The following is a 20,703-nucleotide window of genomic DNA, read 5'->3' as shown; positions in this document are numbered from 1 at the left end:
ATATCTATGTACCCAACATAGGAGCACCTCAATACATAAGACAAACACTAACAGACATAAAAGGAGAAATTGACAGTAACACAATAATAGTAGGAGACTTTAACACCAATGGACAGATCATCAAAACAGAATATTAATAAGGAAACACAAGTCTTAAAATGATACATTAGATGAGATGGATCTCATTATCTTCAGGACATTCCATCCAAATGCAGAAAAATACACCTTCTTTTCAAGTGCACGTGGAACATTCTCCAGGATAGACCACACCTTGGGTCACAAATCAAACCTCAGTAAATTTAAGAAAATTGAAATCATATCAAACATCTTTTCTGGCCACAATGCTATGAGACTAGATATCAATTACAAGAAAAAAACTGTAAAAAACACAAGCACATGGAGATTAAACAATATGCTTCTAATTAATGAACAGGTTACTGAAGAAATCTAAGAGCAAATAAAAAAATTCCTAGAAACAAATGACAATGAAAACATGACAACTTAAAACCTATGGGATGCAGCAAAGGCAGTTCTAAGAGGGAAGTTTATATCAATACAATCCAACCTCAAGAAACAAGAAAAACATTGAATAGACAACCTAACTTTATACCTAAAACAACTGGAAAAAGAACAAAAAAACCCCCAAAAATCAGTAGAAGGAAAGAAATCATTAAGATCCAAGCAGAAATAAATGAAAAAGAAGTGAAAGAAACAATAGTAAAGATTAATAAAACTAAAAGCTGGCTCTTTGAGAAGATAAACAAAATTGACAAACCCTTAGCCAGACTTATCTAGAAAAAAAAGAGAGAAGAATCAAATCAACAAAATTAGAAATGAAAAAGGAGAGGTTACAATAGACAACGGAAAAATACAAAAGATTATAAGAGACTATTATGAACAACTTTATGGCAATAAAATGGATAACCTGGAAGAAATGGACAGATTCTTAGAAACGTTCAATCTTCCAACACTGAACCAGGAAGAAACAGAAATTATGAACAACTCAATTACAAGCACTGAAATCGAAACTGCAATAAAAAATCTCCCAAAAAACAAAAGCCCACAGGAGATGGCTTCACAGGAGAATTCTATCAAACATTTAGAGTAGAGCTAATGCCAGTCCTTCTGAAACTCTTTCAAAAAATTGCAGAGGAAGGAACACTTCCAAACTCATTCAACAAGGCCATCACCCTGATACCAAAACCAAACAAAGACAACACAAAAAAAGAAAACTACAGGCCAATATCACTGATGAACACATGAAAAATCCTCAACAAAATTTTAGCAAACAGAATTCAACAACACATTAAAAAGCTCACACACCATGATCAAGCTGGGTTTATTCCAGGGATGCAAGAATTCTTCAATACATGCATACCAATCAATGTGATACACCACATTAACAAACTGAAGGATAAAAACCATACAATAATTTCAACAGATGTAAAAAAAGCCTTTAACAAAATTCAGCACCCATTGATGATTAAAACTCTCCAAAACAATGGGCACAGAAAGAACTTACCTCAACATAGTAAAGTCCAAATATGATAAGCTCACAGCAGACATTATTTTAAATGGTGAAAAACTGAAAGCATTCACCCTAAGATCAGGAGCAAGACATGGGTGTCTACTTTCACTGCTATTATTCAACATAGTTTTGGAAGTCCTAGCTACAGCAGTCAAAGAAGAAAAAGAAATAAAAGAAATCTAGATCGGAAAAGAAGAAGTAAAGCTTTCACTGTTTGCAGATGACACGATACTGTACATAGAAAACCTGAGAGAGACTATCAGAAAACTACTAGAGCTATTCAGTGAATTTAGCAAAGTTGTAGGATACAAAATCAATACAGATAAATCATTTGCATTCCTATACTAACAATGAAAAATCAGAAAGAGAAATTGAGGACTCAATCCCATTCACCACTGCAACAAAAATAATTAAATATCTAAGAATAAACTTACCTAAGGAGACAAAAGAACTGTACACAGAAAATTATAAGACACTAATGAAAGAAAGCAAGAAAGATGACATAAACAGAAAACAGATGGAGAGATATTCTGGGTAGGAAAAATCAATATTGTGAAAATGACTATACTACCGAATGCAATCTACAGATTCAATGAGATCTCTATCAAATCACCAACGGTATTTTTCACAGAACTAGAACAAAAAGGGAGAAGGCAATGGCACCCCACTCCAGTACTGTTGCCCGGAAAATCCCATGGATGGAGGAGCCTGGTAGGCTGCAGTCCATGGGGTTGCTAAGAGTCAGACAGGACTGAGCGACTTCACTTTCACTTTCCACTTTCATGCACTGGAGAAGGAAATGGCAACCCACTCCAGTGTTCTTGCCTGGAGAATCCCATGGACGGAGAAGCCTGGTAGGCTGCAGTCCATGGGGTCCCACAGAGTCGGACACGACTGAAGCGACTTAGCAGCAGCAGCAGCAGCACAAAAAATGTCACAATTCATTTGGAAATACAAAAGGCCCTGAATAGCCAAAGCAGTCTTGAGAAAGAAGAATGGAGGTGGAGAAATCAAGCTTCCTGACTTCACACTATACTACAAAGCTATAGTCATCAAGACAGTAAGGTACTGCCACAAAAACAGAAATATAGACCAATGGAACAAGATAGAAAGCCCAGAAATAAACCCTTGCACCTATGGGTACCTTATTTTTGACAAAGGAGGCAAGAATATACAATGGGGCAAAGATAGCCTCTTCAATAAAAGGTGCTTGGAAAACTGGACAGTTACATGTAAAAGAATGAAATTAGAACACTTCTTAACACCATACACAAAGATAAACTCAAAATGGATTAAAGACCTAAATGTAAGACCAGAAAATATAAAACTCTTAGAGGAAAACATAGACAGAACACTTGATGACATAAATCAAGACAAGATCTTCTATGACCTGCCTCTTAGAGTAATGGAAATAAAAACAAAAGTAAACAAGTGGGACCTGATTAAACTTAAAAGCTTTTGCACAGCAAAAGAAACTCTAAGCAAGGTGAAAAGGCAACCCTCACAATGGGAGACAATAATAGTAAATGAAACAACTGACAAAGGATTAATTTCCAAAATACATAAGCAGCTCGTACAACTCAATGCCAGAAAAACAACCCAATCAAAAAGTGGGGAAAAGACCTAAACAGATATTTCTCCAAAGAAGATATGCAGATGCTTAACAAACACATGAAAAGATGCTCAACATCGCTCATCATCAGAGAAGTGCAAATCAAAACTACAATGAGATATCATCTCACCCTGGTCAGAATGGCCCTCATTAGAAAGTCTACAAACAACAAATGCTGGAGAGGGTGTGGGGTAAAGGGAACCATTCTGCACTGTTGGTGGTAATGTAAATTGATACAGCCATTACGGAAGATGGTATGGAGATTTCTCAGAAAACTAAGAATAAAACCACCATATGACCCAGCAATCCCACTCCTAGGCATATACCCTGAGGAAACCAAAATTGAAAAGGACACTTGTATCCCATGGTTCACTGCAGCACTATTTATAATAGCTAGAACATGGAAGCAACTTAGATGTCCATTGACAGATGAATGGATGAAGTTGTGGTACAAAAACACAATGGAATATTACTTGGCCATAAAAAGGAATGTGTTTGAATCAGTTCTAATGAGGTGGATGAACATAGAGCCTATTGTACAGACTGAAGTAAGTCAGAAAGAGAAAGATAAATATCATATACTAATGCATAAATATGGAATCTAGAAAGATGGTACCCCACTCCAGTACTCTTGCCTGGAAAATCCCATGGATGGAGGAGCCTGGTAGGCTCCAGTCCATGGGGTCGCTAAGAGTCAGACACGACTGAGCGACTTCACTTTCACTTTTCACTTTCATGCGTTGGAGAAGGAAATGGCAACCCACTCCAGTATTCTTGCCTGGAGAATCCCAGGGACAGAGGAGCCTAGTGGACTGCCGTCTATGGGGTCGCACAGAGTCGGACATGACTGAAGCAACTTAGCAGCAGCAGCAGAAAGATGGTACTGAAGAGTTTATTTGTAGGGCAGCAATGGAGAAACAGACATAGAAAACAGACTTATGGACATGGGGAGAGGTAAGGAGAGGGTGTGTATGGAGACAGTAACATGGAAACTTACATCACCATATATAAAATAGATAGCCAACAGGAATTTGCTATATGTCTCAGGAAACTCAAACAGAGGCTCTGTATCAATCTAGAATGGTGGGATGGGGAGGGAAATGGGAGGGTGGTTCAAGAGGCAGGGGGTTGATTTATGTTGAGGTTTGACAGAAAACGACAAAATTCTGTAAAGCAATTATCCATCAATTAAAAAATAAAAAAAGAAAACACAATAGCCCAGATACAGGAAGCAATGTATCTACTGACAGATGAATAGATAAACATACAACACACAGACACACACACATACTAGAATATTACTCATCCATTAAAAGAAAACCCATAATCTTGCCATCTGTAACAACATGGCTAGAACTAGAAGGTATTATGCTAAGTGAAATAAATCAGACAGAAATACAAATACCATATGACCTTACATGTGGAATCTAAAAGATTAAATGAACAAATAAACAGAACAAAACCAGACACATAAATACAGATACCAAAAAGGTGGTCGCCAGAGGTGGAAGGATAGTGAAACAGGTGAAGGGGATTAAGAGGTACAAATCTCTAGTTATAGAACAAATTAGCCATGGGGATTCAGCATAAAGAATATGGTCAATATATCATATGGGGACAGATTACTAGACTTGGGGCGGAGATCATTTCATAATGTATGCAAATGTCAAATCACTATGTAGTACATCTGAAAATACCATAATATGGTGTATCAACTATATTTCAAATATATTCATATTTTTTTAAAAAAGAAAAAAGAAACCTGAGTTTACAAGGACCTGAGTAACTGAGTAACATTTATGATATATAGATTCAATATGGTATAAATATCTCAACAAATTAATTTATAATTTCAATGTATTATCAAAATACGAAGATATTGCATTTTATTTCATCTAATGGTAAGTATTTTCTAATACTCATTCACGATAAATAAAATTATACATTTGGACTATAGCTGCTACAACTAGAAAATTAATGGTAAATTACAATCCATGAACATCGAGACCCACGGATGAAAGGAGAACTAAATGAGCCAAATTCCAAAGAGGGGAGAGCTCTTCCGAGATAAGCTAAGAGTGCTCTGGCTGTTTACTTCGCTGAGGGCATTTGTCCAGCCTGAGAATAGGCAGGGTGGGCTCAGCTGAGACAGAGGATGACACCAAGAGAAAAAGAAACCAGTAGACCCTGCGGTGCCCACCCTGGACAGCAGGCTCTTCCCACCAAGTGTTTGCTGAGCGTGGTCAGTGCAGGAACTGAGCAGGAAAGGCAGACTGATTCTCCCATGGTTTCGAGGCACCAAGGGCACAAAGTACGCGAGGAAGGAGCCTGCGATCAGCACACCCTTGAAAACAAGGTGATCCAAGTTCAACTAAAGCAGCAATCCAGTCCCAAACCAGCTTGATGCCTGTTTAGATGAAATGATCAGTCACTCCCCATCTGTACAACAAAGCAAAGGGGAAACCCACTCTGGTAGAAAGTAACATTGAACTTCAGTCTCTGTGGTTCTTTTTATATCAATTCACATACACAAACACACTCATACACAAGTAAAGAAAGAATAACAGAGCTAACTTGGCAAAATAACAATGGGGGAATCTGGGTGAAGAGTGTTTTTTTTTTTTTAATATAATACAGGAGGTTATTTTATTCTACTTTTGCCACTTCTCTAGTTTTGAAATCATTTCAAAATAAAACATAAAATACAATAAACTCCTTGGGCTCTCCAGATGATCGTTTGCACACTTAAAGGGCCCTTCACAAGCTAGCCCTGCTCTCACATGCTCCCCATTCTGGCCATATGCCTTCTTTCCACTACACAATGCATCTGCTGGTTCTCACGGCAAGGCCACCAACTTAGCTGCCTCCAAAGCCTGGAATGCGTCATGTTCTGTGCCTTCATCTGCCCATGATCATCAAGTTGTCAATCAGATTCTGCTTAAATGCTGCCCCAAGACAAGTAGCCACCCAGCCACTCTCATGTGCACAAACACCCACAGTTTTGTTCATGATGTTCCTCTGATATGTCTTACCACCTCCCACACCCTCCATGGGGTTATGGGCCCTGTTAATCTTGTTCATCCCTACACACCCTAGAAAATTACCTGGCATAAGAGTCAATAAATGTTTGCTAAATACATGCACTCAAAAATAAGGAAATACAGTTTACATTTGTCAAAGTCTCTTAGGTCCTAAGGGCAATAAGAGCACTGACTCTGAAGACACTCTGCGTGGGTCTGCATCTTAGCTCTGCCACCCTCGTCTCATTTCCCTTACTAGTTTGGGACTGTGGGCAGCCTCACCAGTTTCCTCAGCTGTACAATGGGGACATACTTGCCTCAAAGGGCCCTGAGACTTTAATGACGTCACACACACAAAGTGCCTAGGCCAAGAGTGGTGTCTATTAATGTTATTCAATAATTGTAAAGTCTTCTTTATTAATAGGTCCTGTACACTTATAATGGAGAAGGCAATGGCAACCTACTCCAGTACTCTTGCCTGGAAAATCCCATGGACGGAGGAGCCTGGTAGGCTGCAGTCCATGGGGTCGCTAGGAGTCGGACACGACTGAGCGACTTCACTTTCACTTTTCACTTTCATGCATTGGAGAAAGAAATGGCAACCCACTCCAGTGTTCTTGCCTGGAGAATCCCAAGGAAGGCGGAGCCTGGTGGGCTGCCGTCTATGGGGTCGCACAGAGCTGGACATGACTGAAGCGACTTAGCAGCAGCAGTACACTTATAATGTTCATTTATTTTATATTTCTTAATTGCTATCGAAAATACATTCTCTCATTGTACTTTCTGTATAATTATTGTTTAAAGACAAAAAGTTAATTGGTTTTTGAGGTTAACTGTATCCCTCAGGCCACCTTAATGAAATCCTTTCCCCCTGACACCAAAACCCTTCCTGTCATACTTGATCACCTAAAAAAAATACTATTACTGTACTATTACTAATTGCTTCTTTACATCCTGCTGTCCATGTGCTAAGTCGCTTCAGTCATGTCTGACTCATTCTGACCCCATGGTCTCTGGCCCACCAGGCTCCTGTCCATGGGATTTTCCAGGCAAGAATACTGGCAAGGGTTGCCATTTCCTTTTCCAGGGGATCTTCCAGACCCAGGGATCAAACCTGCATCTCTTTTGTCTCTTGCATTGGCACTCAGGTTCTTTACCATTAGTGCCACCTACACTCCTAAAGGAAATCAACCCTGCATATTCACTGGAAAGACTGACTGATGCTGAAGCTGAAGCTCCAATTGTTTGGCCACCTGATATGAAAAGCTGACTCACTGGAAAAGACCCTGATGCTGGGAAAGACTGAGGGCAGGAGAAGGGGGTGACAGAGGATGAGATGGTCGGATGGCATCACGGACTCCACGGACATGAATTTGAGCAAATTCTGGGAGATAGTGAAGGACAGGGAAGCTTCGTGTGCTGTAATTCATGGGGTCGCAAACAGTCAGAAATGACTGAGTGACTGAACAACCACCACCACCTATACTATTACTAATCACTTCTTTACATCCTGCTGTCCACAGCCTAATGCAATTCCTTCACCTCTTAGGAGGTGAATATCTGTAGCACACCCGGTATTCTGTTTGCTCTGGAAAAAGTGCTTTAGACCTGTAAATTCTGAAATCCAAGAAGCACCTTTTGGCCTTATGAAATACTTTCAAGGAATTTCACATCATGGCTTCTAAGAAGTTCTCTTTTCTCAAGTTTGTAGGGGAAAAACCACTCTCCAAATGTTCTCTCACCTCTCCTGCACCCCAGCCCCTCTTTAATGCAGCCCTTGTCATTGTCCTGAGGCCTCTATTTGGTCCTTTTTGGTGCTCTACTCCTATACCTATAACTCCTATTGTTAAAGGCACTAACATAGGTGCCTTTAATCGGTACATGTTAGTTGAAAACTCCCACCTGAGACTCAACTGTAGGCACCACATATTAAAATACCTACAAAGCTACACTCTGAGGTCTAGTGGTAAAGAATCCACCTGCCACTGTAGAGGACATGGGTTTGATTCCTGGTCCAGGAAGATCCCACATGCCTCGGGGCAACTAATCCCTTGCACCTCAACTACTGAGCCCCTGCTCTAGAGACCAGGGACCATAACTATTAAGCGCACATGTTGCAACTACTGAAGCCCGCTTGCCCCAGAGCCTGTGCACCACAAGAGAAGTCACCGCAATGAGAAGCCCAGACGCTGCAACTAGAGAGTAGCCCCCACTCACTGCAACTAGAGAAAGCCGGAGCAGCAAGGAAGACCTACCCCCGCCACCACCACCCCCAGCCACAGGCAAAGATAAATAAATCTTAAAAGAAGGAAAGGGAAAAATAAAAAAAGCTACATACACTCTGTCCCTGGATACTTCTTCCAACAGTGTTCTCAAGACCGGACACATCACCGGTGTACCAACAGCTCAGGATTTCAGCATTCGCTGTTAAGTCTCCCTCTGGTTCAGTCCTCCAACCACCTGCACGGTCCAGAGGGTCCACTGGCTCTCTCCTCTCACAACACTGCTCCTTCCCGCTTTGAATCCTTAAACTCCTTCCCCGCCATCCTGCCCAACGACTCTGTGCGCCAGACCACAGCTCCTCTAAAACAAGAAACGTACGTGATTTCTTTGCACTGCCAGCATCAATCTCTGGATCCAGCTCACGAGGGTACTCAGTATACAAACATCTGAACAAGCTAATGAACAAAAAGGAGATAATTTCCCTGCTGATGCCCTGAAATCTGGACGCGAAGACAACTCTATACTTGTGTGTGGAAAACCTGAAACGATAGAGGATCATTTCCTTCACAAGGGCCCTCACTGCCCTCAGAATTCAGGGTCCGCTGTAGACAACAAAGCAGAGTAACTGCCCACGGACAGGGCACCGGACACCAAGTGCCAGAAGACAAGGAACGTTTCTGGAGACTCAGGGGGATGGCGGGGAATATGTGAGTTCAGGCCCTGGTGTGACCATGAAGGGATGAAGAGGTCCGCCCTCACGGCCGAGTCAGCTTTCTTAAGTGAAAAAGTCCCTACTTACCGAACACGAAGCTGTCGGGAACCTGGTGGCCATCCCGGGCTGTTTCGTGCAGGCTGCGGAGGAGAGAACCGAACTTTGAGGATATCCCTGCTGGTCCCACCCCGCCCACCAAGAGGGGGTCCGCGGGCACCAGGCACCTGCCCCTCCGGGGCTGAGTCCCTCTTAGGGAAGGGGCTTCCGGGCCCGGGCAGAGGGAACTTGGACAATGAGTTTGTACCGCTCTGTAGCCCTGATGCGGGAGGGACCGAGGCCGGGCTGGCTGCTTCTACGCCGGGATCGACCGTGGGGGCTCAGCTGGTCAAGATCCTGTTTCGCACAGGACGTTTCTGGGCCAGGGTAACTTCGCGTCTCAGCTAGCTCCGCAGTCTCTGAAACAGAACGCCCCCGCCCCGCCCCTGAGCACAGAAGCCCTGACGGATACAGCCTGTTAGGCGCGTACTCCTTCACAGCCGCAGGGCGGCGCAGGCGGAAGTACGTCACGTGACGACCAGCGCCGGGCAGAAAACTACATCTCCCAGAATCCTCTGTGCAGGAAGAGGACCTGGATAGACGGGCGAGGCCTCATGGGAAAGGCGGGCGGGCTCTAAGAGAGTCGGTATAGGTCGTTTCCTCCGCTGTTCAGAGAAGAGCTAGCGTCTGGACAGTGGCCGGTGGTTCGGTCTTGAGGCCAAACCAGGTAGAGTTCGTAGAGGAAGGCACAGCAGAGAACGACACCGTGTGAGACTATGAGGCGCAGTGCACAGGGTTATAAAATAGTATATCAGTGTTATACTGAATATCAGTGCACGAAATAATAGTTACCAACTTTATAGAGGAGAAAGTATAGTAGATGAGAAGTAGAAGTACATCAATATTGGGACACACAAACGTGCGGTTGTCCAAGACAGAGCAAACAATAGTCAACTGGAAAAAAATGCACAACCTGAAAGTTAGTGTTCTGTTTGATTCTGTGGGCAAAACTGAGGACTTAAGCCTGGGACACAGCAGCTCAGATAACTCTGAGAGGGGACTGCTCTGAAGAGGCAAGGGGAAGTCAGGATAGGTAGGAGTTTTTGCAACAAAGATCTAGTCGTTGGAACATCAAAAGATTATTGATTAAAGAAAACTAGATAGCTCAAGTTAAGGGATTTACTGCTTTTCCATCTATGGGAAGATACAATAGTCTGTGCTCACTGAAATCATTCCTTTGATATGTACCTCAGCTATCTGGGGCCAGTAGTCTGTGTTTTCTCATCCTGAGACCCCCTCAAGGCTCACAGTCAGGTAGCTGTAATGTGATGGCTTGAAGGCTGCAATATCCTTTGTTTACTGATATGCTAGGCAATATTAACTATAAATTGAAAGCATAATTTAAAAAGGTCTTTCTGTCTGAAAAAAAATTGTTTTTAAAAAGTCTTATCTTCAACTGACAGCAAATAGGGAAATACAAAACTGTAGACAACACTATGCATTAATTTGTGGGAGAAACTACGAGCAATGATGACAGGAAATTTCATAATCTTAAGTAATTATATGGAGTAGGAAATGGCAATCCACTCCAGTATTCTTGCCTAGAGAATCCCATGGCCAGAGGAGTCTGGTGGATTATGGTCTATGGGATTGCAAAGAGTTGGACACAACTGAGCGACTAAGCATAGCATAGCATAAGTAATTATAGTAGTTATAACAGTAAAAACAAAACAATAAGAATTGAATTCTCAAAAAGCTAAAGAACAAAGTAAGCCTAGGGCTTCCCTAGTGGTCCAGTGGTTAAGAATCTGCCTTGCAATGCAGGGGACATAGGTTAGATCCCTGGTTTCAGGAAGAGCCCACATCCCTCGGGGCAACTAAGCCCAGGTGCCAGAACTATTGAGCCTGCACGCCAAAGGAGGTGAGCAGCAACTCCTGCCACCACTTGGGGAAACTACTGAAGCCCAGGCACCTACAGCCCGTGCTCTGCAACAAGAGAAGCTAGTGTAATGAGAAACCTGTGAACCACAACTAGAGAAAGCCCCACACAACAATGAAAACCTAGAGCAGGCAAAATAAATAAATATATATATTAAAAAAAACCCCAAACAAGGTAAACCTAAAAAAGGCAAAGCAGAGGAAATAGTAAAGATAAAAGAAAAAAAATTATCCAAAATTAGCAAGGACAGAAAAAACGTGAAATAATACTGTGAATCCACTCAAAGTAACTGACATATATAGAACACTGTAACTAAAGATATTAAATATACATAACTTTTACATGCACATGGGGCATTCTCCAAGATAGTCCTATGTTGGATCACAAAATAAATCTCAATAAATTTGAAAAGACTGCACCCATTAAAAGTATATTTTCTGACAATGGTAGAACTAAATTAGAAATAAACCCTAGAAAAATGTAGGAAGTCTCCAGGTTTTTGGAAATTAAAAAACACAGTTTCAAGTAATTGCTAACTCAAAGAAGAAATCACAGGAAAATTAGAAAATACTTTGAACTGAATTGAAGTGAAAATGCAATGTACTGTAAATGTCTACATCACTAGAAATCCAAATCCTGAGCTCTTTCTTTTATTCCACTTACCTTCAATTTAATCTTCCCTTTCTATCTGAACCCAGAACTGCTCAGTCGCTATTATGATCTCATAAAATTCCCAAACAAACTGTATTCTTAACAAATCCCTAACGCTCTATGCCCTGTTCTCTGATGGAAGGAAACTCAGCACTTAAGATCTTTCTTAGGCTGTTCTCCCATTTGAATTGTCATTTTATGTCATTTAAGTAAATTTAAATGAATAATCCCTAATCCTACTGTCTTTTGAGATCTTACCATATTAGACCTTAGTCTAATTCTAAGGGGAATTGGATTAATTCCCCTTATTCATAATTCTGAACCTTTTGTTATAATATAAAACTGCTACTGCCTTAAAACAGTGCAGAACTATTTTTAGGGACGAGGTCCTAGGATTGATATTGGTTTATAATGAAATGGCAGGAAGTCTTGGGAAAGTGTGTGACAGAAATAGATAGCTGTAAGAATAATTAATGACAGTGTATAGCAAAGAGGAAACTAAGGAGAACATTAGAGTGTGTAAGGTATGATAGAATACAACACAGAGATAACCATTCTATTCATAGAAGATTAGGGACAGTGATCGGGGCAACTGCATGCAAAAAGGAAGTAAAGCTACAACAATGAATAAATGCATACCTATTTGTTTCTGTATTTTTCAGCGATTTAGCTTAGGTTTTTGTTGTCATTTGTTTTAATTGGCATGGGAATTGATGCTGGAAATGAAGTAGAAGGTAGATGGGCTACAGGGCTGAGCAATTGGAATTTGTCAAGATGAGTAAATTGAAGTTTTGTTTTCCTTGACACTAAAAAGGAAACAGTTTAAGGCAGGAGCCGAACTCTGCTGAAGAAAATAGATACGACGACCACGTCTATCACTTTTGAGATCAAGGAGACCTGCCCTGACCGCTCATGCACAGAAAGGCTCCTCTGGGGTCAAAAAGGAAGGGGGTGCTATCCCATAATAGGCCAAAAGATGTACATGCAAATTGGGGAGAGCTCTGGTCCAGGTCAGATGGGGAGAAGGAAGCGAGATAATTGGCCAGAGAAAAACAAAGACCCAGAAGAACTACCCTCGGATGGCACACTCCTTGTTAAGCAGGATGCCCGCCCTCTTCTCTGGGTGCATGTTTCTGCCCTGTTTTTGTCTTAAATAAATAAAATGCTTCTCTGTGTGCTCTCTCACATGTTATGCTGTGTCCCTAATAATAAATTTTGTGCCTGTTTTCAAGTTTTTGTCTCCCTGAAACACTTGTTTTCAACAGGGACAAGAGCCAGAGAAGCTTCAAATCTAGCCTCTAGCCTCTCTGGTGGTTAGAATTCCTGGTTTTCACCCCAGCTACCCCAGGTTCATTTCTTGAACTGGGAACTAAGGGAAGCAGGGAACTAAGATTCTGGTTCAAACCACTACTCACTGTTGTCTCTGTGAGATCAGAAAAACCATGCTTAATTAATGCATTAAAATTTTTAAGATTCGTTTGGATGCAAATGCCAGAAATATAGCTCAGATTAGCTTAAACTAATAGAGAAAATGTATTAGCTCTCATATATAAATGTATATATATAATATATAAACGTATATGTAATGTATATAAATGTACTTTCTTTCCCCCTCACCACCTGGGAAGATATCATAAATGTATATAACATAGGTATTATATATCGCTCAGTCGGATCTGACTCTCTGCGACCCCATGGACTGTAACCCACCAGACTCCTCTGTCCATGGGATTTTCCAGGCAAGATACTGGAGTGGGTTGCCATTTCCTTCTCCAATATAATGTGTAAATTATAAAATAAATTATAGCTCTTATAATAACTGAAAGGAACAGGCAGTAGGCTTCAGGAATGACTTGACTCAAAACTTCAATCAGCATTACACTACTTTCTCCCTTTCTCCATTCTTTCTGGTTGGCCTCATTTTCAGTCAAACTTTCCTCATGAAGTAGCAGAGGAAAACTGACACTTCTTTCATAATAGTTCTGGAAAATATATGGGGATTGACTCTCACAGAGTCAGTCTCCTTTCCCTGAACAAGAGTCACAATGACCAATGATCTAGCCCTTGGCTTATTGTATAAAACCAATACTTCATTGTCTGGAGCTCCACTGAAACCACATAGATCAAGCATAGGAGAAAGCTTGTTTCCTAAAGAGAAATTGAGATAAATTATCAGAAGAAAAGGAATGGATGTAAGGAAGGCAAAAATAAAATTTCTTAGGTCCTCTATTTCTAGAATTACTGATTCCCCTGATACATGAATTCATCCTGGGACAGTCACAGCATGAGAAAGCACTGTGTGACATTTTCAATGCTCAAGTCATATTGCAAAGCCTCAAAATTCATTCTTGTCTGTCCCAGTGAATTTTGATCTCACCATATTTATGAACTGCAGTAGGACTTGTAATCTGAACCATGTAAATTATTCTTATGGCCTTTATAGCACGTCATTCTTTGTTTCCTCCTTGCATGTCTAATTTTTTTTTTTCTACTTAAGTTCTAAGCTTTGGGTAAAAAAGTACTCCTATTTATTTTATTCCCAATCTTGGAAACAGATTATTTTAGATATTGAATTTGTTCATTGATTTATATGGAATATGCTTAGAAAAATTATTTCTCCATTTAAAAATTGTCTTTTTTATAACAATTTCTTCTCAGTCTCAGCTTCCCTGATCTTCCATTCTCTTTCTGTGGTTTTGAAATGGAACAGGACCCTAGAGTCCTTACCCACCATGTCCTCTGCCTGCCTTTTGTCTGTGGAAAACTTTAGTCAAAGAATAAGTTTAATTGGAGAAATGAGAAATGCAGAAACAAAGGAAAACAGTCAAAGGAGATCAAATAATAATAATATAGTCATTAAGCATAGTCAAGGACCTTCAGTTCTTTCTCAAGGGCTATAGATAATATTCTGAATCATATCCCGGGAGCAGTCTTATAGATACGAAAAACACCAGGGTGAAAAAGTTAACTACATGATGAACAGACTGTACCCACAACATAATGGGTCCTGTTGCCACAGTGCTGAGAATTGGCCTCAAAGAAATGGGAACAAATGTACCCTGGAACTGAAGATTAACTGTACCTAAAGCAACCAATGGAGAAGGCAATGGCAACCCACTCCAGTACTCTTGCCTGGAAAATCCCATGGACGGAGGAGCCTGGTAGGCTGTGGTCCATGGGGTCGCCAAGAGCCGGACACAACTGAGCGACTTCACTTTCCCTTTTCACTTTCATGCATTGGAGAAAGAAATGGCAACCCACTCCAGTGTTCTTGCCTGGAGAATTCCATGGACGAAGGAGCCCGGTAGGCTAAAGACCATGGGGTCACAAAGAGTCAGACATGACTGAAGCGTCTTAACACTTACGCATGATCAAAAATGAAAAGGACTGTGTGCAGATTATGAAGGAAGCGCCCCCTGTACCTTACAGCTCAGCCACAAAGCGTTTTGCAACAGGAAAGAGCACACCTGTCCCTCAGGGGGGCGCGCCGCAAGCCCCTCTGGGAAATGTAGTTCTAAAGCGAGTGGGACTCTGGGAAATGTAGTTCTGCGTGGACACTGCAGCGGCCCAGCCGCGTCCGCCTCGGTTTTGTAGACCAGAGGGGTAAGGTTGTGGGGGGCTGGGGCTGGGGCGGGGACGGGGCTGTGGGCTGCTTGTGGCCTCTGCGTCCGACTGGGGCCGTGTGATGACCCCGGCGCGGACCGGCTTGGGGCGACGCCGGCGTGTGTACGAACCAGCTCCGGAGCCGGGAGCTGGGGGAGGCTCGGAAGGATTTTCCTGCTGCGCAGGCTTCGATTCCGGTGCAGGTGCGGGGGTACGTTGCGGGTGAGGCTGTGGGGGAGGGGCATAGGGCGGCATAGGGGGCGGGGCGGCGCGGGGTAAGGGCTAGAGGTGGCAGAGCAGAGCGGAGCGGGAGGGAGCGGGATGAGGGGCAAGGTTTGGAGGATTGGGGTCTGTAGGGTTGGGTGTAAGTGTCGGTGGTGTGGGAGTCTGGAGGGAGATTTGGGGGTCCGGGAGAGGCCTCCGGTGGTGGTGGGCGATGAAGGGACTGTGAAGCAGACCGTGAAGCTGATTAATTTGGGGGTCACTTGAGGGTTGAGATATTGGAATGTCTGTGGAAATCAATAATTTGGGGTTAGGGAGGGATGAATTGTTGTGAAACCAGTGGAGGGAAGGATTTTTTTTTTTTTGGAGGCGGGGAGCGGGGGCGGCGACAGCAGGCGCTGGGAGAGAGGGAGCCCAGAGGTCACCCTCTGGAGTGAATGAAGGGCTGCTTGGTGTCACTGTGCACTGGGGAAGTGGATTGAGGGTTTGTAGGAATAGTTAAGGCTCTAGTGATCCATGATTTGGGTGCCTTGGATTGGGGACTGGACCCAAAGGGATGAATGATAAGGCCCTTGAGGGGAGTCTGTTTGGGCAGCGTTGAGAGGGCTCCGAGTGGTTGAACTGAGGATTTCGTTGACAGGCCTTTTGGTTGCTGCAGTGTTAGACTTTGTTCCCTGTGCTCCTGGAAAACAGGAAGGTTAAGAAGTCTTCCCCTTTCCAGGGTTCAAGGAAACACCTTCTTGCAAAGAATCCTGTTCCCCTCACAGGACTCTCTTGTTTACCTGTGACAAGGCCATGGATAAATATGATACCAACTCCTCTCATCCTTTACCTCATCAATGATTAGCTGAACTGTTTGTCCTCACACATCAAAGCAGTTATTAACCAAACTTCTTTGGTTCAGCTTCTCTTCTTCCTACAGTTTCCTGAACTTTGGTGCACTGCAGCTTGAGCAGCCTTACAGCCCTGACACCCCGCCCCACCACCCCCGGCCGCCCGCCCATTGAGAAATGGCCAGCCTCTGGTGAAATGTCCTGTCATCTGCCATCTGGTCACCCTGCCCTTTGATCCGGCATCCTGACACCTTGCCGAGATGCTTCTACCTCTTAGGGCCACAGCGTTTTCCCTACTTCAGCACCCTGCACCACCCATGATAATAAATTCTTGGAGTGAAATATTTCTTTGCCAAGTCTGCATTTTTTAAAAGATTCACTTATTTATTTTGGCTGTGCTGGGTCTTCGTTGCTGCATGCAGGCTTTCTCTAGTTGTGGCAAGTGGGAGCTGCTCTTCAGTTGTGCTCAGGCTTTTCCTTGTGGTGGCTTGTCTTGTTGTGGAGCCTGGGCTCTAGAGTACATGCTTCATTAGTTGTGGTGTGTGGGCTTAGTTGCCCTGAGGCATGTGGGATCTTCCCTGACCAGGCATTGAGCTGGTGTCCCCTAAATTGCAAGGCAGACTCTTTAACGACTGGACCCCCAGGGAAGCCCTGTATTTGTTTTGGCCTGACAGTTTAGTGGTAGCTTTTTTAGTGGAGGGGAGTGACTAGGGTGGCCCGGGCTGGTGAGTGGTCTGGGTCTGTGTTTGGGGATCTGGTGACCGAGATGTCAGGTTGGGGGCTGTGTATCAGTGTTGGGGGTCTGCGCTTAAGTTGATAGGTGGCCTGTTGGGGGTTATGAGTGAGTGGAAAACGGGGATGGTATTTGGCATTGTTGGAGGGGCTGGGGGTGTTGGTGTTTGTATGGCTCTGGAGGCCCTTGCAGAGTGATGAGCTGTGGGGATATCAGCAAGTGGTGGGTGAGCACAGGGTGGACTAGAGAGTGGATATCAAGGAGGTGAGTGGCTGGCAACCCTATGTGATGAGGGGCTGGGGACCACTGGGGGGGTTAGTGACGGGGGCTAGTTTAGGTGGTAGGTGGTGATGGGATTTAGCAAGCCTGCACCTGTGAAGGTGAGTGGGTGGGTACCCATAGAAGGGAGTGATGGGAGGTCTGCAGGTGTCCTTTGGGACTCAGCATGTGAGATTCCAGTGACAGTTTCTAGTCAACGAGGAGCCTGGAGATTTTTGAGTGGGATTTGGAGGAGCCAGTGATGGGGTTTCTTGGTGACATTGAGAAACCTGTGGGAATCAGAGGTAAGGGGCTCTGGGATTGTAGTCAACTAAGGGGTCTGTTGGGATACCTGTGGCTATGCGCAGGGCTGAGTGAGGGAGAGCCTGCTGTGACCAGGAGCAAACAGTTCTGTACTGTCTGATTGGGGATTAAGCTGTGGTGAGAGACTTTGGGATTCATTGATTCACATACTTCTGTGGATTGGTTTTGTCACTGGTTGTTGGTGATTGGGAGCTTTGCAAGAAGAGTGTTGGGGACCCACAGTGTGTCTAACTGATGGCCCAGACACCCTGGAGGGATGGTGGACACGTGAGGGTCAGTGGTTTGTGTTCAGTTATTGGGGCTGGGGAATTCTCAGGTGGTCAGTTAGTGTGATTGAGGTGGTCTTTGGAACGTGTGTTTTAGGGGCTGTGGGTGTTGGTGATTGCAGGGCCTGTGAGCGTGGTGTTTTGGGGTTTGGATGGATCATGTGTGGGCTCAGGCAAGACTCTCAGGTTGTGACCTCTGTTCAATAACTATGTTGTCTTTTGTTCTTTAGCCCCTCTCATCCAGCACCTGTGTGGCCTTGTTGGTGAGTGATGGCTCCTTTTACTTGAATGTTTTCTTAAGAATTCTCAGTGACCCCATTGACTCTGAATCCTCCCACTTGTGTCTGATGCACCTACATGGGTGTGGTTGGCCTATGGCCTTCCAAAGGGGGCTCCACCTCCTCAGGGCTCAGCTAAGAGTCATCTCCAAGGAGTATCCTCCATGTACCCACTTGTCTGTCACATTTGAAGTTTCTTCTGAGCTCTCTGACAGTCAGAAATTTTTTTGATGTTTGTATCCCACCTGAGAGGGCAGGGATCATCTGTCTTATTTTGTGGTCTCTCCCATGTGTCCAGAGCAGGGCCCAGTAGTAAGAGACCCTTAACAAATTGTTGCTTTCCTGAGCCATAAATGAGACTGTGAGTGTGTGTGTATGCACTGGGGTGTGTGTGTGTGTGTGAGAGAGAGAGTGTGAGCATGATTGTGTGAGTGAGAGAGATCTGATGTGGATGTGAGAACAGAGTGCAGGAGTATGTTGGATCCTGAGGGAGAAACAGAGTGACTGTTTTGTGTGTTAGTACAGTCAGCACGTCCCCTTTTCCAGAGAAGCTGCAGGAGGGCTCCTGTGCATCAACCCAAAAGGGGTCCAGATGAGATAGATGCTTCCAGGGCAGGTGGGCCTGCATCTCAAGGAGCCCAGGTTTGGAAAGCATTGACTCTGGAGTCTCTTCCCTCAGCCTCCTAGACCACTGGGACATTCCCTTGCCCAGGAGCCCCAAAGAGCTCCCTGCATGTCCCAGGAGGAGGTGCTTTTCCCTTGGGTGTCACTCTCTGCTCTCAAAGGAAGTTTTTCTTGAGAGACCTGTTCTCAAGCACCACGCTTTTCACACTGGACTGAGGAGAGTCCAGTCTCATTGGGGGACATTGATCTTTGTGTCCGCTGCACCCACATGTGGGCAGAACCCATGGCATTACTCTCCCTTCCCACCAGTAGGAGTTCTTCCTGCCCTGGATGCCCTTGTTCTGCCCTCTACCACTGTTTCAGTCAAAATTCAAAATCCAGTCTGTCTTTCCAGCCTCGCTGGTTCTTGACTCACTGCAGGTCCTCTCTGTACCTGGTCCACACTGGGACCTGCCCTCCCTCCCTGGCCTGTGTCTTCTCTTGATCTCTCAAGGCCCTCGATCGACGATGCTGGGAGCTGGTTTGTGGTCTGGCTGGCATTGAGCAGTGTTCCTGGGTTTCCTTTCTCTTTCCCTTGCCGACTGAGCAGTTTGGGGCTCCTAAGCAGGTGGTGATGAAAGCAGACTTCCTTTGTCTGATTCCAGCCCTCAGCCCAACCCTGAGGGTGGCAGGAAGGACCTCAAAGGGGCCAATGTTCTTTCCACTCTTGTTAGTGGCCCTGGAGCAAAACCTGGCAGTGTGCTGACACCCAGGCATAACTTTCTGCCCTCACTTGTGAAGGATGAGTCCACACATCTCTCTCTCTTCAACTGGGACACTCAGGATGCCTCCTTCCCCTTCCCGCCATTCTTAATAGAACAACAGGCTCCTGCTCTGGATCTCCTGTAGGAATTATGTTCTCTTCTTTCTCAGTTTACTTTCTGGAAAAGTGTCCATTGATTGTCCATCACATCTGGTCTTCCTTGCAGCCTGTTAGCCTGTGGGGACCAAGCCAGGAACACGAACATCTCAGGGGGCGCCCAGCAGTCACTCCCAGACCACAGGTTTGGACCACAGCACTGGACAGATCTCAGTAAGGAGACAGAGTTTGTCCCTCGTGTCCCCAGGTTTACCAGGAACTGTGTTTTTGGACACTTCCTTTCAGGTGTACCCTCATGAAGGAAATCACATCCCTGTGTGACCCCGCCCCTGTGGCGTCCTTGGCTCTGATCCGGTGTCTGGCTGATGTCAGTGACCTGGCTTATGAGTGGTGGAGAAATTGAAAGTGTAAGTATTTGTGTGCATGAAGATGTAGTATTTTATTTGTGATCATGCTGATCTTAACTGTTGGTCCATCTATTCCGATAATTCTGCCTAAGGTGATCTCTGTTTTACAGTTTGTGATCTTTTAAAAAGTTTTTAAAGTAGTAGTTGTGTTTATTTATGTGGTTATTTGATTCTTTGTGGATACAGTTTAACAAACCAATCCAGAAAACTTCTCCACAAAAATAGAAGAGAAAGAATAGTTTTATTATTGAATAAAAATTAAACCAGAATGTGATGTCCACTTTAGACAATCTGCTAAAAATATTGCAAGAGACAGGAAGAGATGGTGTTCTTTTCTGTAGCCATGCAGGTACAACCTGCTAGACAGACCTGCAACACAGTCTTAAGGGATCATCTGTCACACACAGTTCATCCTAAACTTACCTGATAGTTGGAATGGCTACTGTTTTAGCTACTTGCTTTCACCCAAAGGAAAAATACACTTCTCATGTCTTTATGATGGGAGTTAATTTTCCAGCTTGGACCTGGGTGCCACAGTCAGGCCAGTCAGGCTGCTATCCTCCCAGAGACCAGGA

At 43.9% G+C, this 20,703-nt stretch overlaps 2 protein-coding genes across 44 annotated transcripts in view; one reads left to right on the top strand and one right to left on the bottom strand.

Annotated features, from left to right (window-relative positions):
• The window catches only part of LOC147355248 (uncharacterized), a 70,905-nt gene extending 55,711 nt beyond the window's left edge, over positions 1 to 15,194 (bottom strand). For 2 of the 5 annotated variants that reach the window (XM_086347048.1, XM_086347047.1), the window contains exons 1-4: positions 15,087 to 15,194; positions 9,400 to 9,550; positions 9,183 to 9,235; positions 8,499 to 8,743 (exon numbers count right to left, since the gene is read on the bottom strand). In XM_086347048.1, the coding sequence (XP_086203174.1) occupies positions 8,499 to 8,743; positions 9,183 to 9,235; positions 9,400 to 9,550; positions 15,087 to 15,090 (453 nt within the window). In that variant the 5' untranslated portion in view covers positions 15,091 to 15,194. Of the gene's footprint in view, positions 1 to 8,498; positions 8,744 to 9,182; positions 9,256 to 9,399; positions 9,646 to 15,086 lie in introns of those variants that run through there. The other 3 variants (XM_086347043.1, XM_086347046.1, XM_086347045.1) reach the window with 3 other exon arrangements.
• Positions 15,195 to 15,246: 52 nt separating this feature from the next.
• ZNF605 (zinc finger protein 605) overlaps positions 15,247 to 20,703 on the top strand; it is a 63,102-nt gene continuing 57,645 nt past the window's right edge. For 12 of the 39 annotated variants that reach the window (XM_086347067.1, XM_086347066.1, XM_086347072.1 and 9 more), the window contains exons 1-3: positions 15,247 to 15,535; positions 18,191 to 18,223; positions 20,007 to 20,128. The gene's annotated coding sequence lies outside the window, so the exon portion shown is untranslated. Of the gene's footprint in view, positions 15,536 to 17,154; positions 17,676 to 18,190; positions 18,224 to 19,830; positions 19,906 to 20,006; positions 20,129 to 20,703 lie in introns of those variants that run through there. The other 27 variants (XR_015144386.1, XM_086347083.1, XM_086347077.1 and 24 more) reach the window with 18 other exon arrangements.

This window comes from Bos grunniens, chromosome 17 (genome assembly GCF_055505025.1).
Source record: "Bos grunniens cultivar Pamir isolate PY7600 chromosome 17, Bosgru_T2T1.0, whole genome shotgun sequence".
Lineage (NCBI taxonomy): Eukaryota > Metazoa > Chordata > Mammalia > Artiodactyla > Bovidae > Bos > Bos grunniens.
The sequence above is the reverse complement of the archived record's forward strand: the minus strand, read 5'-3'. Positions and strand labels throughout refer to the sequence as shown.